Source organism: Dromaius novaehollandiae, chromosome 10 (assembly GCF_036370855.1).
Source record: "Dromaius novaehollandiae isolate bDroNov1 chromosome 10, bDroNov1.hap1, whole genome shotgun sequence".
NCBI classification, from domain to species: domain Eukaryota; kingdom Metazoa; phylum Chordata; class Aves; order Casuariiformes; family Dromaiidae; genus Dromaius; species Dromaius novaehollandiae.
The window spans coordinates 20,537,285-20,561,651 of NC_088107.1; the positions used below are offsets into that span (position 1 = coordinate 20,537,285).

Here is a 24,367-nt window from a genome sequence, read left to right on the forward strand (position 1 = left end):
TTTTGGCTTGAGCCAAATATTTGTCACCGAACTAGTGCTGTCTCTTTTTTTTTTTTTTTTTTCCCATTTGTTCCAGGATTCTTTTTTCCTGTTGTTCCATTTGACTCCATTTGTATCTTCCTGCCCTGCTACAGTTAAAAGTTAATCAAAAATTACCAGGAGCAAGAGAATGAATCCCAAGCCCTAACAAGGGCATAACAAAGATGGCAGTAGAAAATGAGTAGCTTGGACCTCACTTCATACCTGATTCCAGAACGAAGATGTGTCAGGAATTTTTTGGCTTGTGTATGAATCGGGGTGAATATTAAATACGTTGAAGAAAGACTTTTGTAATTTTACTTGAGTGCAAATATTTTTAGTCGTAAGCTTTCTCCATACTTCTTATGCTGCTTTTCCCAAGGTAATTGCTAAGGCCTGACCAAAAGCTTTCCTTGATGCAATTACCCCAGCCTGTAAGGACACGGGGGTCTGCCCCTGGGAGCAGGCGTTGGGCCAGCTGGGGCTGCCGGCGGGTGGAGCAGCTTGAGAGGTGGAATGCCTCAGGTGGCAGAGTTCACACCAGGCAAGATTAAGCAAACAGTTCAGCTGAGTTTATCCAGTCAAGATAAAGGACGGGGCATTTGACTGCAAAATGGGAAATGTGCACTTAATTTTCAGAGCTGCTTTGAGGGAGAATTTTTGAAAACATTTAGGAAGCACACACCTGAATGTGACTTTGGAGACTCAGCCTCTTGTTCTGCTCTTAAATACCTCCATATATCCATCATTCTCAGAAGTAGCTGCTGGGTATTAACGAATTTTCAGAATTTCTTCTTTTTTCTTCTTGCAGCATGGTCATTAAAAATGCAAATATTGTCTGACTTCCCTTGAACAGCAACACCTTTAGATTTCAAATTCACTGTCTATGGACTGTTTTTTGTTTGAAGAAGCAGTTTAATACATCATCCAAATTCAGTTTGGAGGTGTTTCCCTTCTGCTTAAGGGTCTTGCCCATGGTTGGCACTTCCACTGTGTTCACCATTGCTGGTGGGTTCCCCCCACCCAGGGACAGGCAACCAGCATTAGCTTGCAGAACTGTGGTCTCTTGGAGTGTGTGCAGCCACTTTGTTAATACTAAAAACTCAGCTCCTCACCAGCAGTTTGGAGAGACCAAGCCTGATGCTTAAGTATGACTATAGTATTTGAGAATGGGGTGCTCAAGCTATATATTCCTCCCACATACTCACACATGTACTTCAGTTTTAGGGAAATCTGTCCCACTTGTAGCATTAAGAACTTCTGGACATTGTCGATTCCTACAGGAGTGGCAGACAGTACCACTTTCTTAGCGTGCATTAAGCATCTTGCAGTGTAATCCTTTGCTCCTACATATTCATAGACACTTAACTTTTTTCTTTTTTTTTTTTTTTTTTTTTACTGGACTCATGCTTTTTCTTAGTGGTTTGCTGCACAAAATGTTAGACCTTCATTTAACTCATGTGTCTTGGAACTTTCCAGTGTTCTCTAGAATCCTTACTAAGTATTTATTATTTGTTACCTTTTTCTTTAGATCCTTCAAAAACCAACTCCAGAACTAAAGCATCAGCTGGCCGCTTTCTCCAAGCGAGTTGCCGGGGCTGTTACAGAGCTCATCCAATCAGCAGAAGCAATGAAAGGTGAGTTGGACAGCCTGGCTACTGGTACAATGTGCTTTTCACGCCAGAGATGACCCTTTGTTTGTTGTTGTTTAGGCAAAACAAAACTCTTGTGATGTTTTAGGAGTCTTGGTACCACCCAATTTCATTGTTTTAATTTCTCTGCCAGCATTCAGTTGTATATGACTTGCTAACATTGTTTTCATGATCTTAGTCCCTTCCACATATCCATGCATTTACACAGAAAGACTACACTAAGATTGTTCCTTTATTTGTACACATGCAGTGAAGACCAAAGCCATTAGAAGTCCAGAAAGGGTATACTGTACGTGACCCTGCTAGTACAGTTATAAAGAAGAATTTTCATCTCCTGCAGAGCTTGTACTGTGTATCGTCTGCAAAACCTTGCCGCAGTGTTGCTAAGCATGGCCATTTAGCCCTATACCATGTCATATGATCAGTCGCAAGTCATCAGCAGAGCACGCGCCTTTGGAGATGGATCCATCAAACAGAGCACTTGAGCCACAATAGCAGAAAACAGAACATAATACAATTTTAATTGAACCAGAAGCTGAATTGTAATTAGATGATTATTCCCTTCCCCCACACTCCTGCTTGTTCCATCAAAATAAGTCCTTTGCTTTGCAGTGATAGTTGCTTCCCAATTTCAAATAAAAGCGGATGCCATCATCTTGCAGAATTAATATGCAGCCCCTAGCACTGATGTAAATGTTAGGTCTGTACTGCATATGGTTTTTTGTGTGAGTCCTGCCCTGACAGAGGATGTTACTGAAACCACTGAGACGAGAATAACTCCGGTCTGGATGATTTTCTGAACTCTTTGCACAGAAGAAATTGTGGGCAAATATAAACTCAGCAGTCAAATGAGCAGTGAATTCAATTCCTTAGTAAAAGTTTGTTGCTCTTGCAATAGATTAGTGATATTTTTCTCAGATACTGACTTCTTCAGTAAATATTTTTACCCAGTGATCTGGGTGAACTCCTAGGACCAGAACTCTAACATTCTGCCTTCTAAATGAGACCATTACATTCACAAAGAAAGAATTAGAAATAGGCAGAGAAATACATGCTGAGCTGGCATTACAAATATTAGACTACTACTGCCAAAGCACATCTAATGTAAGGTTTACTGGAAAGTTTAATCTGAAGAAGAAACGTTCGTAGCCATCCGGAAGGTGCCTGAGCATTCTAATCTTATAGCTAATGGAATGCTACAGTAAAATATTTTGAATAAAACATTGTAATCTCCACCACCACCACCCCCAAAAGGCTTCTAGTAAGTTCCTATTTCTGATCATTCTTCCCTAAGCTAGGCCAGAGGAGAACACTGGAGTCATTTGTCTGATACTTTGTGTAACAGAGGCTGTAGGATTTCCACAGTTAATTCTTGTTTAAATCAGTACACATTCCTTAGAAAAGAATCCTGACTAATCGCTTTTCAGAAATAGAAATTTGTTATTAATTTCTTATATTATTTCCCTCTAGATTTTTATATGATTATTCTTTTTCACGTGACAGTCATGTATGTGATGCTTTTTCCCTGTTCAGGTGTATTTATTGAACACTTCAGCCTTTTCTTCACTCTTTCTTGTTTTTAAATTTACGTTTTCATTTACTAACAAGGCAAGCACATATCAGAATCTTGTTCCCTGAATGCTTTTCGAAAATCTTTTTATTGTCCTTATCTTTGGTTGTAACATTTATTCATTTCCTGTCATTTGTTTTTTAATTCATGGTTATTAATATCAAATTACATTTTTCCTTCTCTTATAATGCTCGTGCTTCTGCTTTCTCTCTGCACATCGTGAACAGCTACCAGTCATCCTGTATTCTCCTGCGATTGGGTTACCTGTAGCAGAAACTTTCTTATTCTTTAGCTTCTGCAGTGTTGATCTATGAGCATTCAAGGTTATTCCCTATAGAGTTTGGTGATTCAGAAATGGGTTGTGCTACTCTTGATGCACAAAGCCAGTGCCCTTCTGCCTAGTCACTGCTCCTTAATACCAATTAATATTTTAGTTGATGTTTTAATGTTGGTGTCACCCAGATTTTCTAATCAAGTTTCAGGAAGGTTAACAAAGCCATAAGAGATTTTATCTTTGTTTATTCATTCTAGCTTAGTCTAGTACACACAGTTTCCCATCCTTTTCTGTCTCCATCTGAGATCACTTCTTCCTCTTGCCCTTGGTTGTTACAAACTCAAGTTTTCTTTCTGTTTTTGTTTTCTCCCCCATGTGATTTTATTTTTGGCTGTTTCATTGCTTCCCTCAATCCAGAACAGGAATGCTTTCTGAATCTTGTCACTCAGAGAATGATGTTTAGAAACTGAAAATAGTAATGCATTAGGAACTTCCAAAAATCTGAGATGATCTCCAGCCAAGCATTGTGGGGTTTTTTTATGGACCTATAAAATTTCGTTAAGCCAAAAAATTTCTTAAGCCAGAATTTCTTAAGCCAAAAAAACTAATAAAGAAATGCTGACCTTTGGTCATGGTACAGAAACTGCTATTGGCCCTGTCCATACTGCTGTTGGGAACACACTGCCAACAGCCATGCTGTCTTCAAGCACTGCTAGCTTCATCTTTAACCACTGAAAAAAAGGAGGGTCTGAGAACTGTGCTGCGGATGACTCTGTTGTCGTGTAACATGTCCGCTTTACTATTCTGTTAGACTTCTCAATGCACCTTACAACTTGGTCAAGGAAGGCACGATAGAAACCCTCTTGACGCACGCAGTTGAGTGATGCCTAGTTCTGTCCCCAGCACGGACAACACCCCTTCTGAAGCTTAATCAAGTTACTTTTGTAATGGAATATTACTGCTAAATACTTTTTCTCTTCTGATTTAAATTTTGCTCTCAGTGGCGTAGCTATAGTATTCTATGCCGTTGTGGTACTAAAATGCGCTTTCTGTATTGTGCATACTTCGTATTTGACACTCGGGGACTGTAAATCTCCCTGTTTGAATGGCAGCTCCCAGTGCCACTGAAGTTACTCTCTTCCTCTCCATTAATTCAGGGACAGAGTGGGTGGATCCAGAAGACCCAACAGTCATTGCAGAGACAGAGCTGCTTGGGGCTGCAGCATCAATTGAGGCTGCAGCAAAGAAGTTAGAGCAGCTGAAACCAAGAGCCAAGCCAAAGGTGAGTGTCCATCTCCATTGTTTCTTTTGAAATTAATGAAGCACAAGATGTAAGCAGCCCGTGTGTTGGCTTACTGCTTGCTACTGCCCACAATAATGGTATGAACAATCAAACTGCATCGTTCTCAGTGCCACTTAAAGCCATGCTGATTAGACTTCATCCCAAAGGTAGAGGTTAGAAAAGATGCTTTCCAGACAGTGAGTTAGAGAGCACAAGATGTCGACAAGCAAAGGAAGAAAAGCCAAATGTCAGAAATGCCTTTAAGAGTTACAGCATCATTACTGTTGGTTATTTACATTTCTATTTCCGAACACATTTTCCTGATGTGAAAAGTCATTCTCACTTGCTTTAAATCCTTTGATCCTTGCTTTAAATCCCTTTTGAAGGCCCTTTGTTCTCATATGAATGTGTAGCATAGCAGGAGAAAACAGCAGCAATATGGAAGGGATTGAGCAGAATGCAAAAGACCTGTAAGATTTTCTAAGATAAACACATAGCTTTTCATTTCTTATTAGAAGAGTATTTGCTTTGGTATCATATCAGTTACATGGCGTGGCTGTCCTTCCTGAATTTTCCAAAAAGAAAATATATTACGGTTCACTATGAATGCAGGTGGTACTGCAACGTTGCCAGGTCATTTAAAACGTGTCTCTGAATATGTTATATAAAATGAGGCCAACTATTTTCAGGAGTGGTGCAGAAGGAATATATGACACTACTGTTACTTATGATGATATGTATAGTCCACAGGACGGGATCTCAGAGAATTGCTACTTGTTGCTTAGTGTGGAATAACAGGCAGGTTTTAGAAGAAATTCCTGTGTCACCTGCAATTGTATCTCTTTAAAATGAAACTCATGCTGTAGCTTTGTGATTGACTTCAGGAAAGGTTTGTGTATCCATGTAAGTTCTTAAGCTGTTTTGTAGATGCAAAGCTGTTTTTCAAGTAAGGTAAATGAAACATGCTTCCAAAAAGCAGGGCCTCAAAATCATTCAGTGTTGGATTGTTGCTTTCAGTTCCGGGTGGTATTCTGTCATTCAGGAACATCAGATGAAATAGCTCTTGGTAGCTTCACTCTTTCTGAGGATATTTTTTCCCCTTTTAGTGATGGGAATGGATTAGCTTATGAAAAAGAAATGCTTTGTTCTGCATTTTTTAACAAGTACATCCATTTTTTTATAAAGAAAAATGGTCCCTTTTAATGAGGTTCTACAGAGCAGAGGATATAGGCTGAGTTTGAAGAGAGGAAGGGTCCTCCATCACCTTTTCTATACAATCACCGCACAATAGCATATGCGAGTTGCCTGGTAACCATGAAACAGTTTTCCTTCTAACATCTAAGCCACTCCAGGGTCATTGTAATTTTTCCAGTGAATACAGATCCCACACCTGCTCCTCATTTACCATGTTAATTTGAGTATCCAGTCTGCCTGTGATTTATTGGTCCATTTATTTGTCACTTTGTGAAAGGCAAATTCATATCCATCTGTTTGTTTAATTTGGGAGTTAAACAGCCCTTACATCCTTTTCTGGATGCGAAATCCTTGTCACAATATGGACTGTAATATACATGAAAGGTACTGGGTAGACAACACAGAGTAGTTCAAATAACAGGTTTTCTACTGAAGTTATAGCATGGGCAGGACCAGTGCTACCTAGTACTCTCCCGCTGTCCTCCCAGAGCAGGATTCGGAGCTTTGAACGGGCTCTTTCTTTCTGATGCTCAAGTCTTTGACAACATACATGGTGTTTGTGGTGTGAATGCCTGGGCTAGGCAACTGGGTTGATGCAGTCGATTTTCTTATGCTCAGTCTATGAAATGCAGGAATAATAATTATCTTCTACACTGGAATAAACCACTAGTCCAACTAGAGTAATGTCCTGTTAGTGGTAGAGATAATCACCATTAAGTGAACTTGCAGCCTAGTCCTTAGTAGTTAATTTTAGAATAATCTGCCTACAGGAAACCCATCATCTTCACCTTTTTTAATTGGTGATTGATTCTTTCTTCTTGAGTGAGCTTTTGTTTTTGGAAAAGGGGAATAGGACTGATTTGTTTTAGACTTGAAGTTTTTGGTCTTTGAGTTTACAAGTCTATTACTTTTAATACTTACTAAGACTTACTCAATTACTTTTAATTAAAAAAAATCAGCGGTTGAAGGGGAGGCTCATTTGTGATTGAGTTCCACTGTCTTAATTTCCTTTTGATACTTCTGGATTAAAAAAAAAAAAAAATCCCTCCCCCCTCATTTTTGCACCAAACATACCTTCTTGATGTCTTGGACTGAGAATAATAGAGTGAGATCTCTTCATTTTCCACTGCTGGAGAATCATTCTTGCCCCAGAGAGCCCTTATTGTAGGACAGATTTGTTAATGGGTGCCCATGTTTTATTTTATGCTGCGCATTGTGTCTGAGTTCATTCATGGCAGTCTGGCTGCAGAGCAAATAGATTCTTTCTCACTGTTCACACATTTGGTCCTTTCACAAGTGAGTATGCTCCTAAAATGCATGGACTGCTAGCCCAGCACCCCAGTGATGGCCTGTTAATGTTTGTCCTACTTCTGAGCTTGTATCTTGCAAGTACTTTGAGGAGGACTCTCCCAAGTGGATGCTGTTAATCCTACACATAACAAAAACTGTTCAATATTCTAATTGCAGTGTTCAAGGTGGGGAGGTGATCCATGAAGCAATGAGAGCTTTACTGTTTATGAAGCAAGTTCTGGCTATCACATTTCCTTTAAACAGTTATGTATATTTCGAGCATAGAATCTTTTTTTTCCTTTTTCATTTTTAGTGGGTTGAATGTCCTGCAATGGGGCCACATGTTGCCTCTTTTTCTGGACTTGTAAATATGCCACTGGCTGTAAAATAACCCAAAAAACTTCCCAACTTTTTGAAGAAGAAAATTATTTTGTCTAATAAAAGCTACATGCTTCACTAATACTGGAAAAAAAATACTTGAAGTAAAATGATGCTGTAGGTGAGGTACAACACCAGAGAGCATTGCTGTACTTTACCCTATTCTGTTGGTACCCTCTTCATGCTTCCATGCAGGCTTATGCCTTCAAAAACAAGTGTCTTTAGTAGTCAATAACAGTTCCCTGCTGTTAGCTTTCAGCAGTTTGTCCTTTTTTTTCCCAAGATGAATCAAACCTGGATGCCTTTTCTGCAGGACTCTGTGTGATATGTTTGATATATTAGGTTGTTATTTAATCCAACTATATATCAAACATATTCCTACAGTGTCCTGCCCTGTCTCCGGGGGTTTATAACATAGTATAAGGCAATATGAAGGAGTATATTCACTCACAAGCAGGTTTAGAAGACTTCCTGCAGACTCTTCTAATCTGATTTTAAATATACACATGAAGTGCTCCTCTGAGCTGAGTTGCTCTTGGAGAGATTTGTAAGTTGTGTAGGGCTTTTTATGATAGAGAGCAGCAGTCATGCTGAACTGACTCCCATTGAAATGGTTATTGTGTTTTCCAGGGCTCAGTGCAGTAACTTATCCTCGTTGGGTTTTTCTTTATGAAATAAAAGCTGAGAGCTGCTTCAAAAGAAAAAAAAATGGTTTGTCTTTTGTAATAACTTCTAACATTTAGCAATGGCATTGGGGATTCATTTGTTCCAGCTGACCCTGACTTTATTTATGCTATCCCGATAATGAAGTCTCTGTAAGAAAATGGTTAAAAGTAAGAAAGTACAAAAACATCTGAAATTATATTTTTAAATGGTGCAATCAACATTTTGAGGATATTTTATACTACAGACTTTTTGTAGTTAGCCTAATAATTTTGGTTTGTCCATTCTGGTGACCTTATTTTCCAATCCATTTATTGGACAGTCACACAGTCAATAATAGCTTATTAGTTTAAGCTTGTGGAAAAAGAGATGCTGATCTTCATGGTGGTTGCTGGGGGAGGGAGAAGCTAATGGCTTGTCTCACTGATCCAGTTTTTAAAATAAACCTCAGTTGCCCTCTCAAAGAACTAACATCTTACAAGGTGAAGTCTTCTGTCATGTATCGCATCATCATTGCTCCTGACTTTGTTTGGGAAAGCTGTGAACTGCGATGTGTTGTGAGAGCACTGTTGAACCTAAGACAACTTATGACACAGTCTTTAATAATGGGAGTGGGTAGACGAAGTACTTCTCTTGTTGGGCCTTTTGCTCTGTTCAGTCTTGGATTGTTGCATGTCCTTATTGCTGAGGAGTGCTCTGAGGTGGGTACAGGTGGGTAACCGTGCCCACGGTGCTGACTGAGCACCATTTCAACATGAGCAGCCAGCCCTAAGGTGTAGTTTTTCCTTCAGCATTCCCAGTTACGACAAGGAAGCACTAGATAAGCAAGAATTTGTTGGAGAAAATGACAACTCAGCACAAGTTCCACAGTTTGAGTGTTGTGTAAGGCTTGTTCAAAAAGAAATTCTCTGCAGAGGGGATCTATTATCAATAAAAAACCCTTTTTCTCTCTCTTTCCCCCAGGAACAAAATAAGTCGTAAGACAACAGGAAATATAGGATTTGGAAGTTTTGGAAACCTAGGGTGTGATTTCTCTTCCTCCTCCACCCCCAGTACAATATAAATGGAAAGAAATTAATTTTGTACAGGGAAGAAAAACTATTATTTAGTGAGACGCTAAGGCTTAGCTCTCCATTTTCCTGCTGAGTTTTAGCTGCTGCTCCAGGATGGCAGTAATTTAGCCGCTGAATACCAGCATTCTCAGTAATGCAAATTTGATTCCCTCGCATTCCTTTTCAAACCAGTCATATTTGCTTAGCTCTTACCTGCAATATCTAGTTCACTCACTCTGAGAGTTTAAATAGCTATTTTTCTCAGCCTCTTTTTGGTGGCTGGTTTTTGGTAAGTTGAAAAACATCTAGGCACGTACGCAGTTGTCTAACGGATTAGTGTGTGACCATAAGCATTTTATTAAACTTTATGAACAAATAATATCTCCTTTATAAAACATAACTAGATACTGAATTGCTTACTCCTTTCAGTTTGAATTCCTGGCAGCATTGACTTTTGAAGAATAATATGCATAACATATTTTGTCATATTGGACAATTTTTATTCAAAATAATTTTAATGAAAATTTTAAAAGCTCTTGATATCAGGAAGCCTTAGACAAAAGGAGGATGGCAGTAATGGTCTGTTAAGGTGAAATATCAACAAAAGTATTGCTGGATGATAGCCAATTTAAATCATTAGTCTACTTAAATTTGCTAGTGCATATATTTTTAATAATGAAAAGAAATGTGAAGGAAACTGAATTCCGTATAGTTTCTTTGGTCATTTTGTGGTATCATGATTGAAGAAAGAGTTCTATAAATAAGACTTGAGGCCTGTTGAATAAATCCAGGACCACCATGATTACCATTTAGATATAATAGTCATGATGCTACCGATAATTCATGGGGAATGTGGCTTGCTCACCTTACAAAGCAAGTTCTTACCATACTCGTGTTACAGAGACATGCACTGCAGTTGAGGGGCGTAGCCCACAAGTGAGACAACGTAAGCATTTTCCTTTGACTTAGGTGGGTCTTTTCCTAATAGATAAGAAAAAACATAAGGTGCCAAACAACTTTACCTACACATGAGTGTTTATTCTCGGATCATCATGTTTTTCTAGTGTCCGTGGATGCTGAGCTTTCATCTCTCAGACTTTATTTTAGTTTGTATGGTGGCAGTTACGTGAAATGCCATACGATCAAGTACTGCTTGACATATTATTTTGCAATTAATGGTAATTACTCATAATTATTTGTTATTATGAATTGTTAGTCGATTATAAAATGAAATAGCAGTAACAGGAGAACTAAACTTGCTTTCAGATCAGCAAAACTTAGATGGATGCATTTAGCCTCACAAATGAAGTGCCCAGTTTTCTAACTGGATCCCAAAATTTTGGTTTTTAGCTCAAAGCTCACTTGGCTCCTGTTCCTGGAATTAGTTGTTTGATACAAGAATGCTGTGCTTGCAGAAGTTGAAAGAAACTTGTATTTCAAAAGCCCAGTCTCTCATAAGGTGTTTTGTTGTGGTATTGTACCCACTGGTCATACTGCATTGGATTCTGTTAGGCTTATGATTTGATCACAATCAAAATAAATTTTTTTGGTTTGTTTTGTATGAAGAACAATCCTAACCATTTCTCTGTATCTATTCCATTAACTACTCAGAAGCTAGTAATCATACTTAGATGAATGCTTTTCTTATGTGTTTAAATGATTAGAAAGCCAGGGAGGATTTTTTTTTACAGAGCAATAGATTTGCCTTTTAACTAGCAAGAAGGCTCATTAGGAACAGCTGATCTGTCTGTTTGCACGTGCTTGTTGACACGCATGTTTGGATAATTGAAGTGTCCCAGAGAGACCTTTGGAGCTCCCTATCTCCAAGAGGACTGGACTGGACTGCTTCCCAGTACTGCTCTCTGAAATGATGGCTCTTACCAAAAGCTGTTAACTGTATGCACTTGCTTGGTACCTACATCATATTTCTTAGTACAGGTGAATGAGAAAACACATTTATCACTGTCCTTTTTTAATGCTTTGTGTATTTTTAAAGTATTTATATTCTACCTCATTTAATAATCCTGGAAGACAATATTTCAGCACTACAAATATAGTTTTGATATATAAAAGCAATAGTTTCTTTTCAGACTTGCACTTTTCTGAATGTAGTTCTGAGCAGTGGAAGTAATGTAGTAGAAAGTTAAAGGCTTTTTTGAGGCCTCTTCTGTGTGATACTCAGTTTTACATGTGATCAGCCATACCAGCAATTTAATATTTGTTAGGTCTGCTTAGGTTGACTCTCAGATTAGACCATGGGAAACTCCTTTGTAGAAAATGATACTGTAGCTCTCTTTGAATCTACTCATGTGTTTCAAAATCTTGCCTCAGCTTGCCTGTGTCCTAGATCTTGAACATGAAACCGTTCTCTGAATGAAATCACTTTCTGATGAATAATGTGTGATGTCCTTTTTTGGTTATAGCAAGCAGATGAGACTCTGGATTTTGAAGAACAGATCCTGGAAGCAGCTAAATCCATTGCAGCTGCTACCAGTGCCCTGGTGAAGTCAGCTTCAGCAGCCCAGAGAGAACTGGTGGCCCAGGGAAAGGTGGGTAAACAGAACAAGCAGCAGTAGGGGAGGGGGAAACATCAGAACTGATCACAGTAGGAAGGGAGCTTGGGAATGACTAATTAAAACATAAATATTGCCATTGCTCATCAGATCACATAGTCCATAGCCTAGGCCTCCATCTGTTCCAAAAAAAAAAAAAAAAACCCATATTTTATTTAAACTTAGCAGTTGTAGTTAGGTATTTGGCTTTTCAGATGATTCTTTTTTTGTTGTTTGGTTGGTGTTTTGGGGAGGTTTGGTTGGTGTTTTTTGTTTGGTGGTGTTTGTTTGTTTACAACAGCATTGCATTCTGTGAAGGGCTCTGATTCAAGCTAGTAATGAATATTCCCACAGGGCAGTTCAGGGATTCAGAAACAAATGCCAGAGTGTAAACAATGCCGCTCTGGACCGGACTAGCAAAGGGCATCACTAATTGTCCGCTCAGTGTTTTGTTGTCTGATACAGTGGGGGAGACCTGCGTGGAAATTGGGACAATTAAGTGGGCAGGATCCTAAATATTTCTGGGACCATCTAAACAGTGCTTCTAACATGTGTCTTTGTCCTTCTGGTCTCGTCAAGATTCAGGTCTTTGTATTTCATGTCATAACCCTCACTGCTCTCCCCCTCCCTCCCACCCCCCCCAAGTTAATATAATTTGAAACTTAAAATCCGAACATCAAACAGATATGTTGCCTGTGAGAACAGCTTGTTACAGGACCCTTGTTATTGTGTAGTTTCGGTTTCTAATTTCATCTGAAGCTTTATTCTGAGCAGACTGTGTCATGGATCCTGTCACAGAAGAGCTAATCCGCCGCGTTCAGCTAGGGTTCCTGGGGAGCTCGTGCTTTATTTCCAGCACGAGCACAAAGCAGTTGTTCTACAACAACAATATAACGAATTGAAAAGACCAACCATAAGCTGTAACTACAGAAATTCTTAATAATGCATAAAACAAGATATTAATAATTAGCCATTGAAAGGTGGCTATGGAAACAGTCAAGAAAATGGCAGTTTTGACCTACCTCACTGCTTCACTTAAATTATTGTGCTGTCTACTTTTATCTGATAAGACCTGTTCTTGCTTTGCTTTATTATGATGTGTAGCTTCCTTTTTCTTTTCTTTTCTCAACACCACCAATATAGAGTTATACAATATATCCTGATATGAGCCGTTAGTATCAGTTTTGGCTTCTTGTGACTGCTCCCTCCGACACATTTCTATTTGCGTCTTTCGCTAACAGCACTTGCATCCTTTTCCAGCCAAGCTCAGAAAATTGCTAAAACCACTTTAATCCCTCCACTAAAGGAAAGCTGTAGTTTGCCTTTCTAATAGAAGTGTACCTGCCAAATATAGCACCATATAAGCAGATCTGTTCAACCTGCTTTACTGAATTTAGCCATTTTGCTTTGTCCTTCACTCTTGTATAGTAACCTGCTGAAAGACCAGGAATTTTTGCAGCAAATGGCTTTTACTGATGGTTGCTTCCTGCTGCAAGATCTTCTTGCTTGAGCCAGAAAATAATGCAATGCTATTTAATGGAAGAAATGAAGCCAAACCAAAATAAAATTTTAAGGAAAAATCAAACTTCAGAATTGTTTCTGTCAGGCACATTTTTGTCCTATATAAATTTCCCATGTCACTTAGTAAAGACTGTGAAAGTATCTTACAGGGCAAATTGATGCATGTCATAGCTGAAAAAGTTGTTAAATTTTAAATGAAAATAATTTTTTTTCTCCTGTGAAATTTTTATGACAGTTAGTTTGATGTTGAGCAGCTGTTTCCATCTGCGTGGTAAAGATAAAATCTGGGAAGCTGGATCTGATCTATCTTATCATCCCTTTCCCCCCCCCCCCCCCCCCCCCCGGCCCCTGCTTCCCCATTTTCTTTCTCTTTGGTGCATGCATGCAGTTCAAATACCAGTGTTTAGACTCCTGCATTTGTGATCTACTTTGAATGCTTTTGGGGGGGATTATTAGGCAGGAAAACCTTGAAACTTAAATTAGTGATTTTATTGTATTGCATAACTGCTTTCTCTCATAGCTGTGGTGACACAATAGGGTCACTGTATCCCTTTTGTGTTGGTGCCACACGTAACAATTTCATCCCAAACTCCGAGGATCTTCCTTACTCATGAATCCCTGTTTTCATTTCTTTTAAATTATGGCAAGTTTCTGGACTGCATTTAGGTTTCACATCTTTCAGCTTCTCTCTCCAAAGACTCCCAAGGCCAGGTGGATAGTGTGGGGGGCACCAGCTGTGATATTTCATTTCATTATATTCATCTGATGCGGGAAGAAAATTCTCTCCTGGTTGTCACCAGCAGTGTTGATTCCGTGGATGCTTCAGTGGATGAACCACACAAAAAAATAGGCTGCTTTCCTCAAATGTCTAATTGGACACGAAGACTCGAGGTGGCTCCCCGTGGAGCTTTCTATTTTGTACCTTGCTATAATGCCAGAATCAGGTTCAGAAATGATGTAAAGCCGAACATGTTGGGGAGACGGAAATAAATTATTTTTAAGGCCAAGAGAATAGGAACTACTGGTTCAGCTGTTGCTTAGGCCAAAGTTTCAGCTGCAGCAATCTGGGATCTCAATGTGTTCCAAGAGCGGGACAATTCAAGCAGCAGAGCGGGTTGGACACCACCTGAGCAGGCAGATGTGTGCTGGAAGCACACTTACTTTAACAACAAAAACCTGTTATTGGGGAGAAAAAAGTTTTTGTGGATGCTCATTCCTTTAGTAGAGCAGTCAGAAATCCCTGGGTAGCACAAATATGTGTATTAAAGCCTGAGAGCCTCGGACTATGTTTGCAAGGACAAATCACCAGTTCTCTTTTTCAGTTAGATCTTGTGCTCCTGGGAATTCAGACTGTGCTGTGGGCAGGCACAGGCGCAGGTGTCCGTCTTTTTACTCAGATTACTGTTTGTCTAAAGCCTAGATAAAGCAACTGTGTTTTCTGTTTCATTGTAAGCCAGCTCTGAACTGTTTTTTCAGGTTGGAGCAATCCCTGCAAATGCAGCTGATGATGGACAGTGGTCTCAGGGACTTATTTCTGCTGTGAGTAACTTCTTTCATGTTGATCTTTAAAATACCAGAGAAACTAGCACCTTCTCTGAAGAAATACTATCCTGTGAGAATACACAGTGACTTTTTTAACCGACTCCTAGGCCAGAATGGTGGCAGCTGCGACCAGCAATCTCTGTGAAGCAGCTAATGCCTCAGTACAAGGCCACGCTAGCGAGGAGAAGCTCATCTCATCTGCCAAACAGGTTGCAGCTTCTACAGCACAGTTGCTTGTGGCTTGCAAAGTGAAGGCCGATCACGACTCTGAAGCCATGAGGAGGCTACAGGTACTTGTGTTCTTAATCCCTGAAAATCCGTAGTAGTGCTACATCAACTTTGTTCTAGCACTGTGTGAACAAACCTAAAATTTCAGGAATAGCTTTCTGAATTTTCAGAATTCTGCTCAATTTTCTTTGTGGGACTCAGGGCAGGGGGGGATTTTCATTCACCAAGGACGAAGCGATTGTGCATTTATCATTATTCAGCAGCAGCTAAAGGTCACCTCACTTTGCTTTTTTATTCTTCATCTTTAAAAGATACTGAAAGATACAGATGTTGACTGGTGTGTGCCCAGCCCTGACTTAGGTGCAACACTGATAGATTCGTACAGGAACACGTGAGCTGATGAAATGTTGCAGCATGCAATGTTTATGTCAAATTGGAGTTGCTCCTGTTATCAGAAGTAACACTTAGGTTTTCTTTTTGCTGTAGAGCTATTTTGTTCATTATGTTTTACTACATGCATTTTTATAGCAAGTGAGTGTAGTTGGTTTCTGTACAATTATTCTGTGTGCAGTTAGACTCCCAGTGAGCCTGCAGGCAGCTAAGCACGCTTAGCTTGGTTGCACGTGAGTATCTGTCTGACCTCTCCAAGGTTATTCATGTGTTAACCAAGTACTTGCCTAAGTGCCTGATGGGCTGTGGTCAGTTTTCCTGTGTTTCTGGGAGTCAGGAGACAGCAACTCTAGACAGAACATTTCTGAAATAGGAGAACGATTGTCAGACAAAACAAAAATATTGGCAGCATCTCAGCAGAAGCTGACGCATCATCTCAACTGAAGTCTGATTTAAGTTTTTTAATGAAACTGGTTCCATTTCACATTACATGTCCCTTTCACTTTGACCTAGTTTGAACTGATACTGCATTAACACTGTATTACGAGGGGTGAAGTTACCGTCCCCGGGAGTTCTGTTTAAGGGTGTTCATTTTTAAAATGGCTACAGCCTTTCCTGACTGCCAGTCCTGCAGGCCCAGCCTGGAATGTAAGAATTATTTCTGCTCCTTTTCATACCAACAACGTGGTGCATCTTTGAGAGTGAAACTTCCCATTTTTCAATTATTTCCACAAATGCTACTAATGGGCCTCTATAAAACAGCTGGTGTATGGATAGGTAGAGTCCGTGCCAGTGGAAGTACATATGACTGAGTATCTGTCTGAGCAAGAGGAATTGAAATCATTTTTTTCAAAATATACCAACAGTTTAAATATTTAGGAGGAAAAAATAAATGTACGTATGGGTGGATGAAAAATCTGTTTATATAGAAAACAGTGTCATGTCAATGTTATCCCTAGGAGTGAGATGTGTTTAGTGCTTGATAATGGATTTGTATGGGTCGGGTTTCTCATGGGTCTGTGGGAAAGGTATCAGGGAACTGGAAGATAGCTCTGACTGTAATGCAACCCACACTTCCATATCCAAACGCCAAGATAGGGCTGGAGGAATTTTAAATGCAGAACAAGCAGTAGAAACAGGAAGTTCAGGGTACATGGTCACTGTAGACAAATATTATTAAATAGACATGGAATGTGAGAAGTTGAGAAGGCTGAAGGAGACAAGCCCAGGAACTCTAGAACAAGCAGTTGCTGTTTCAGCATTGTGCAAACCCAAGCACTGAATTTGGAAAAAAGACTTTAAAAATGAACTTTGTCACTTGACAAGGCTTTGTGTTTGTCTCAAAATGAATAATGAAGGGAAAAGCGGTTTGAACTTGGAAAACATGTCCTTTATAATAGCAAAACTAGTGAGTTGATGTCTGCCAAAGGTTTTTATTGGTGAATTTGACAAATCTGCTGTGACTTTTCAGCAGCCTGTGCCACCAGCACAAATGTTTTCATATAGCTTTAATAGGTTAAGTACCAGAGGTTGGGCGTACTGGTTCTCCCCTTCTTAGCCCCACAAACAGCGACGAGCTCTGGGAGGAGGCGTTTGAGCTGCACTTCCCATGAATGCTGATTGGAATGCATTGTTCCAGAGACTGTTCCAAAACTTAATGAAATAAATGGAAACATTTCCACTCTTTTTGGATCATGTCCAGAGTGATCAAAGCAAGTTTTAAGTAATTTGTTCTTGGGTGATTTCAGGTGGAGCAAGATGTCTGTTAAAAGGGAGGTGGAACTGGAGGTATGGAGGTGGGGGGGTGGTTTGGAGCTGGTCCCTACGGCTTCGCTCCTGGTACCTGTGGGAGCAGGCTCCTTTGGCCAGTGGCACGTGCGGGAACCAGAGTCCTCAGCATGCCCGATGCCTGGGGACTTCAGCAGCCAAGGAATGGTGGGCTCTACTTACTATTCTCTCCCGCTGCCTGTTGCAATGCTACCTTTTTTCCCCCCCATACTTTGCTAGCATTAGTATTATTTATTGATATTAACTAATCTGCTGTTAATACTAGGGTTTATAGTTAAACATGAGAACAGCCTTACTGGATTAGACCAAAAGTTCATTTAGCCCAATATCATGATTCCAGCAGTGGCCAGGAGCAGATGCTCAGGGCAGAGTAGGAACAGGGTGAGCATGTGGGATATTATTCCCTAGTATGTTCCTAGATTCCAAGCATTTTCAGCTCAGAAACTTCCTAAGCCAGATACAAATTCTGTATGTTTAGTAACACTCTGTGGTTTTCTCCTCTAATTTATCCAGTCCTGCTTGACTCTATATAAACTTTGAGTCAAATTAACACTTGTTGGGCAATAGATTAAGCTAGGACAGCTGTATCTGTGTCTGCCCCAACGTGTTTCTGCTGGTTTCAGTCCACACAGAAGGAATAGCTGAGTGATGTGCAAATCTGCCCCTGCAGCAGACTGATGTCAGATTTAGTTTATAGGTTAGACATCTTTCCAGGGCAGGGCTTCTAACAAGGCAGTAGAAGATTAGCCTTTCACATCCTTCTCCTCATGAAGTATTCAAGTGCTTTTAAGAGTACATGGTACAAAGTAATGCTGTGCACAATTACATGAGCCAGTTTGAACAGTGATAAACTCATGCCACCTGACCAGGCAGGAGTGTGGACAGCACGTTGCTTCTAGTACCTCAGCTACATTGGTCACAAATAACTCTGGTATCTCTGCACAGCATTCCACTGTGCTCTGAAGATTTGCTCTTAGTAACAGGTATTGTAAGTGTTCCTCTTGCTTAGGAGGTGGAAATATCCCTGAGTGGTGCTGGGTCCTCTAAGGTTGTTTCTTTGCTAAAGTAATTGATACGCAGTTAGGGATCCACCTTTCAGTATTTGTATGTATAACTGAGGAGTATACCTACCGCTAGGTCTCCCAGTCAGTCCCTCAGAATGAGTGGCCCATGGCCCCTCTCAGCTCTGTCTGCTTCAGCCCAGAGGGTTTTTTCCTGCATCTGTCCTGAGACATTGATGGTTTGAGAAAAAGGTAGGAAGGAGGAAGATTCTAGTAAGAGCGAGAAAGGAGGCAGTCAAATCTTTGGTTCACCAGCTAAGTTGAAATACAAATTATCAGGCATAAAACTTACCTGGGACTCAACAAATTTGAAGTACTGCCAGTGGTGTACGAAAGATCGCATTTACACCTCCATGTGCAGCACCCATTAACCGTGGTCATCGTTCTCCCAGAGCTAGCCTTCCACCAGTGTCAGCAGTTCTTCGTACACTGAGCAAATTCAGTGCCAGGGCAGATGGTTCTGAGCCCGTGCTGCAGTCACCTGCCTGTGCAGGTTATGTGTTTCCTAGACAATGCTCTTCAAGACCTCAGTGCTCTGGAAAAGGTGCCAGCTCCATCTTTGAGCTTTAGTAGAAGAGGTTTGTGTATCGTGATTACACAGTTGGCTAGCACTTCGGTTAAGGATGCCTTCTCTTTGTGACAAGGGCTCTGCCTCCACTTGCTCGTCATCTCCACAGGGGTCACAACAGGAGATTCCAAGGCCGCTTCCCAGTAGGAAAAGGACATATGAGGACCTTGGTATCCTCCTCTGTATCTGTTACAGCAGTGCCTGTAGACTTGGTCATAATTGAGTATGCAGTGTGGAATTTCTGTTGTTGGTAGGCATTATAGTATAGGAAGGATATTCATCAATGGGAGAATGCAGGTAGCTTAGTTACCTTGTTCTTTTTGATGGACGTTTGCTCACACTCCTCAGTTTTGACAACAACTGATATATTACAAATCTGTGATTATTTATCTTTAGAAATAGCAGCATTTTTAAGGAAATAAAAGATTAAATTTAATCATAGCTATGTACATGGTGAATTTCCACTGGTAAAACTGCATTAATTCATAAAAAATAAATAAAATAAAAAATCCATTGATTTAAGTATTTTTTATTATTTTCTTTTTCATTTTTTCTTTTTTCTCCAAAAATTTTTGTATCAGTATTGTGCAGAACATAATTTGGGATTTTGTCCACTGTTTTATTTCAAACCGTGATGGGAGGAAAAGTCCTAATTCTAGCTTCTCAAATAAAGTTTTGTGTTCCACTCTGCAGCATTGATTTTGAAAAATTGATGTGCTTCTCACTGGAGGAAAAAAAGGGGGAGGGGGAGAACCCACATCTTTCTTATGGAGTCAAGCAAAGGTGCAAAAGTTTTGATGTCCTGAAGAACTGATGTTACAATTACGCATTGTTGTTATTAAATTCCTTTTGTTTTTTCCCAAGGCTGCAGGAAATGCTGTCAAGCGAGCATCAGACAATCTTGTCAGGGCAGCCCAGAAAGCAGCGTTTGGGAAAGCAGAGGATGATGACGTTGTGGTCAAAACAAAGTTTGTGGGTGGCATTGCTCAGGTTGGTACAAACGCCAAGAAGTAAAGCAGAGGAAAGCTGTGTTGTGGAAATGCAGCATAGCGTTACAATGTCCATGCAGTGAATTGCAGAATGGATAAAGCTACGTAGAAATCAATGATAAATTACTTGATGCCTCGTTGTTCAATAACCATTGATGTAATAGGACACTGAAATGTTATCTTCTTGTCCTGCAGAAGTTAACAGTTCTTTTCAAACACTTCTATCTGTGTTTTAAATGTACCCAAATATTAGTGGAACACCGGTTTTGTATGTATGTAGTCAAAGAAAAAGAAAGTGTGAGATGAGAACTGGTAACATTTCATTACTGTGACTTTAATAAATATGAAGAAATAAAAAAATCTAAGGCTCTTAAATTGCACCAACCTCTGGATTCACTGTTATAAATGAGGAACAGCCTATACTGTGGTCACCACTTAAAAGATACTGAAATTTGTCATTTCTGCATGCCTGCAGTGCTGTCATTTCTCCTTTGACATTTCTAGATGCAAGAAAATGCTGTGGATACCTGCAGCAATGAGTGCTCAGTTTTATTGTCATTCAAACAGTATGTTAAGGCATAGTGCTTCTCCTGCCCTCACCCAGACTGAATGGGGGAGTGCTGTGCTATAAAATCCATCATGGATGTATGGCAAGACTATGCTCATGGATAATTTTTTTTCTGTAAGAAATAAGTGGGAATATGATACTGTTCTTGCTGGCGTAGTCATGGAGGGCAGTAGCCTGAATTGGGAAAATTTGAGCAATTCCTGCTGAAGTCCTTGACACTTGGTACTTTTCTGGAGAATGCCCAATGCCTTGCTATGACTGGTGTGATAGAGAAAGAAAGATTGTTTTACAAACACTCTTCCTTGCTATCATAGTTCTTGCTTCTTTCTTCTCCTAGATCATTGCAGCCCAAGAAGAAATGCTGAAGAAAGAAAGAGAGCTGGAAGAGGCAAGGAAAAAGCTGGCTCAGATCCGCCAACAGCAATACAAATTTCTACCCACAGAGCTCAGAGAAGATGAGGGTTAGCCTGCTGAGATTTTTTTTCTTTTTTCTTCTTTTTTTGTTTTTTCTTTTAAAGAAATAAGCTAAAGGGGGACAGTACAGTGAGAACTGCTCTGACAACATTCTGTATGCCAAGCACTTACCTAAATAAACTGCCTGTCGTAGCTTTGGGTGAGCAGAGGGCAAAAAACACTTGTTCTTTCTCATCTGGTCAGCTGAGGTGCATGATGATCAAATAATGGTATAGTGTTAAGTTCATCATTCCTGTTCCTTCCCTGACTGTTATCTCAGGAGAGAATGCTTCACTTTTTACAAAAAGTTCTAAGTCAGTATTATTGTCATTTACCTGAAGCTTGAGGTATTTATCGTTCCTTGACTTGTTATAAAACATTTGTAATATTGCTAGAAAAGCAGTCAAGAAATGATTCATGTGATAAATATCACATGAGCTGGTGGTTCTCCCCCCACCCCACCCTTGTAATAAGAAGACCAAGCCTGAGATGGATGCATGTCTGAGTGGAGGAACACACAAGTGTGCGTTTGAAGAAGTTGCCTGTCCTCTTTCTAGATAGCTGGTTCATCCCAAAACTGGAGGAACTGTCTGTACCTGTTTGCACTAGTATTATTAGTCCTTACCTGATACCAACAAGCTTCTGCTTGTACAGTATTTAGGTTCACAAAATGTGGCAATATCCATTTTTTAAGAGCTCAGAAAACAGAGGAATGGAAACCTTGTCACTGCCTCAATAATAACAGGTTCATGAAGGAAAATGCTGTTTCAATTATATACCTCTAATGTGTGACTACTCTTACAGTATTATACACACATACACATGCTCTGACATTGGACTGAATAGTTTGTGTTTTGTTTTCTTTTGTTTAATTGAAATTACCTGGTTCGTACTGTGGGATTTCTATTAGAATGTATGTTAGGTGAAAAAGGGAAATTCCCAGTACAGCAAAAGACTATCACAACTCATTATTCTTTTAATTTCTAATATTTTGTTTTGAAACCTGTGGGTATTGTAGGAGAAATGGAAGTGATTTACACTTTCCTGTAATATAAAAGAATATCTGGATTCTTGGAAGCTTGTTTTCATAGTTGGTATTGATGAAAATGTACTCACCAAGGAATTGCAGAGAAGGAATAGCAGCAATCTGCGCAGCAATCTCTGTGGCCAGCTGCAGAAAGGTACTGTATGTTCTCAATATCTCTGTTGTGGCCTAAGCAATAGCAACATGGGTAGAGTCGGTAACACATTTCACCCTGTCAAAGTAAAAACACAAACCACAGAAACTGAAACTAGCAGAAATTATACTTTTTGACTGACTACATAAACACAGTTTCTAACAATAATCCCCATCATTCTTCCATCTCCACTCAAGCCCTCTGAAACAATAATGTCAAGTCTATTTAGGTCAAAGGATGTTGCCACTCCAGTCCTTCTGAAGGCTGTGCTGTCATTTAGATACCTGCCAAGTACCTCCAGCTGAGCCTATTATGTTATATGCATACCCACCCAGTCGTCACTGTTGCAGAAATATTTGTCTCGTAGACTCAAAAGTAACCCTTTAGTGCTAGGTTTAGCCGTTTAGATAGTGCTAACTCCTCATTTAAGCTACATGCATGAAATAATTATCAGAATTTTTTTCACACTAGTGTTAAATATATAGCAAAAATGACTAGCGAATTAATGAGTATTAAAGTGTACAAAGGTTTTTTTGTTTGTTGTTTTGTTTTTTTGGGGGGTAGTGTCTTCTCTGGTACTGAAATATTTCAGACTCAGTAGACTTGTTGGAGAAGCCACAGTGATGAGAGGAAAAAATTGGCAAATCCCAAGTAGAATCGCAGGTGCAGACGTGCTGTGGTGCGTAGGCTTGTGTGCATATGCAAACCACTGCTGTCGGACACCCACGGCTGAGTTCTGTAACTTCCATTTCAGCACAATTGATTTTTTTTTCCTCTGCGTATCCTTTACACAATGAATTCAGTGAGCAGTGTCACAGAAACTCTGTTAAGAATTTCTATACCAAAAAAACCTTCTTGTAAATTTTGAGGTGGAAGGCTAAGTCATTTTTTACTGTTGTAAGACCTTAAAAAAAAAAAAAAAAAAAAAAAAAGACAGCTCTTACAATATGGATTTTCTGCTGCTTTTGCCTTGCTGGTGTGTCAAGCTTCTTTGTAGTTTATGGCTTTCTCTTGTTTACCTGGGCAGCCTCACATTCCCATCTCTCTTTTTGGAATGATCCTTAAAACAGATTTGTTACTGCTCCCCTTTCAACCATTGTTTAACCTATTTTTGTAGTCTCATTTAAAGCATGAAGAAAGATGATGCTGTCCTTAATACCATGCTAGTATTTTATTGTAGGCATAATAATGTAATGTATTTTAATCAGGAATGCTTGGTATTGGTCATGAGTCAGGGTGGTATTTGACAGTTTGTAAGAAGCCAAAAGCCTAGTCAAATGCAAGTGCAGAAATCGTGTAGCTAGCAAATTTTATCAGTATGTAGAAGGGAAGAGTATGTTCAAATTGTGTTCCAGATCGAGTTGCTTGGGAAGTCCATTTCAGTACAGTTATCTCGAGGTCTCCCGATTTCTGATTTATTGCCCCATCTTCTCTGACAAAAAGTGTTGTTCTTATTTTCCTTTCCTTAGCTACCAGCTGTTCCACAGAGGAACCACAGTCAGATGAGCAGTTGAGCTGAACAATTGAAGTATTTTTTTACTGTGAATTTTGGGTCTTGATTTGGGAAGCATTTAGAGGATATAAACTCACCTAAAGACTTTCTATTTTGGTTTACTCTTGCTGTTATAATTTGCAGTACCACTGAAGTCCGTGTGTGAACGTCTGTGGAGTTTGGGCCTAGTCCATGCGTTGATTAGGCATGGAGGCTTGCAGCAGGGAGTTGCGAGTCGGGGCAAGGGATGGAGGTTGCTCAAAAAGAGGGCAGATGTTTGCTTTGTTCTGTTAACTTGTGAAATGATAAACAAGCTCTGTTGTATCTCACCCTTCATGTGGAATTCACTTTAAGAAATTGTATGCAAATTAAAAGCAAAATGCCTCAAAGTTGTTTGTGTACAAATAGTCTAGTGTTGTTTTACCAAATGTCCAGTAATGATTTGAATGGAACATTTTATTATTTGTCTAAACTTCTCTTTTTCTACATCAGAAACCTCAAAGCAAGAAAAGTTTTAAAACAGATTTTGAAGGTTGGGGTTTTGTTTCATCTTCCCCTTTCCCTGTTATTTTCTGCATCTTCATCATTTATTTCCTAATGAAGGGATGGATAAATATTCAAGAAACCTCATCACTTAAATGATCATGAGTGGATTTTTTTTAAA

General features: G+C 39.6%; 1 protein-coding gene across 7 annotated transcripts in view; it reads left to right on the forward strand.

Annotated features, from left to right (window-relative positions):
• The window catches only part of TLN2 (talin 2), a 231,979-nt gene extending 207,887 nt beyond the window's left edge, over positions 1-24,092 (forward strand). For all 7 annotated transcript variants that reach the window (XM_064517511.1, XM_064517509.1, XM_026113384.2 and 4 more), the window contains 7 exons: positions 1,550-1,655; positions 4,672-4,796; positions 11,797-11,922; positions 14,923-14,985; positions 15,096-15,278; positions 19,888-20,013; positions 20,918-24,092. In XM_064517511.1, coding sequence (XP_064373581.1) covers positions 1,550-1,655; positions 4,672-4,796; positions 11,797-11,922; positions 14,923-14,985; positions 15,096-15,278; positions 19,888-20,013; positions 20,918-21,046 — 858 coding nt within the window. In that variant the 3' untranslated portion in view covers positions 21,047-24,092. The remainder of the gene's footprint in view (positions 1-1,549; positions 1,656-4,671; positions 4,797-11,796; positions 11,923-14,922; positions 14,986-15,095; positions 15,279-19,887; positions 20,014-20,917) is intronic.
• The last annotated feature ends 275 nt before the right edge of the window (positions 24,093-24,367 follow it).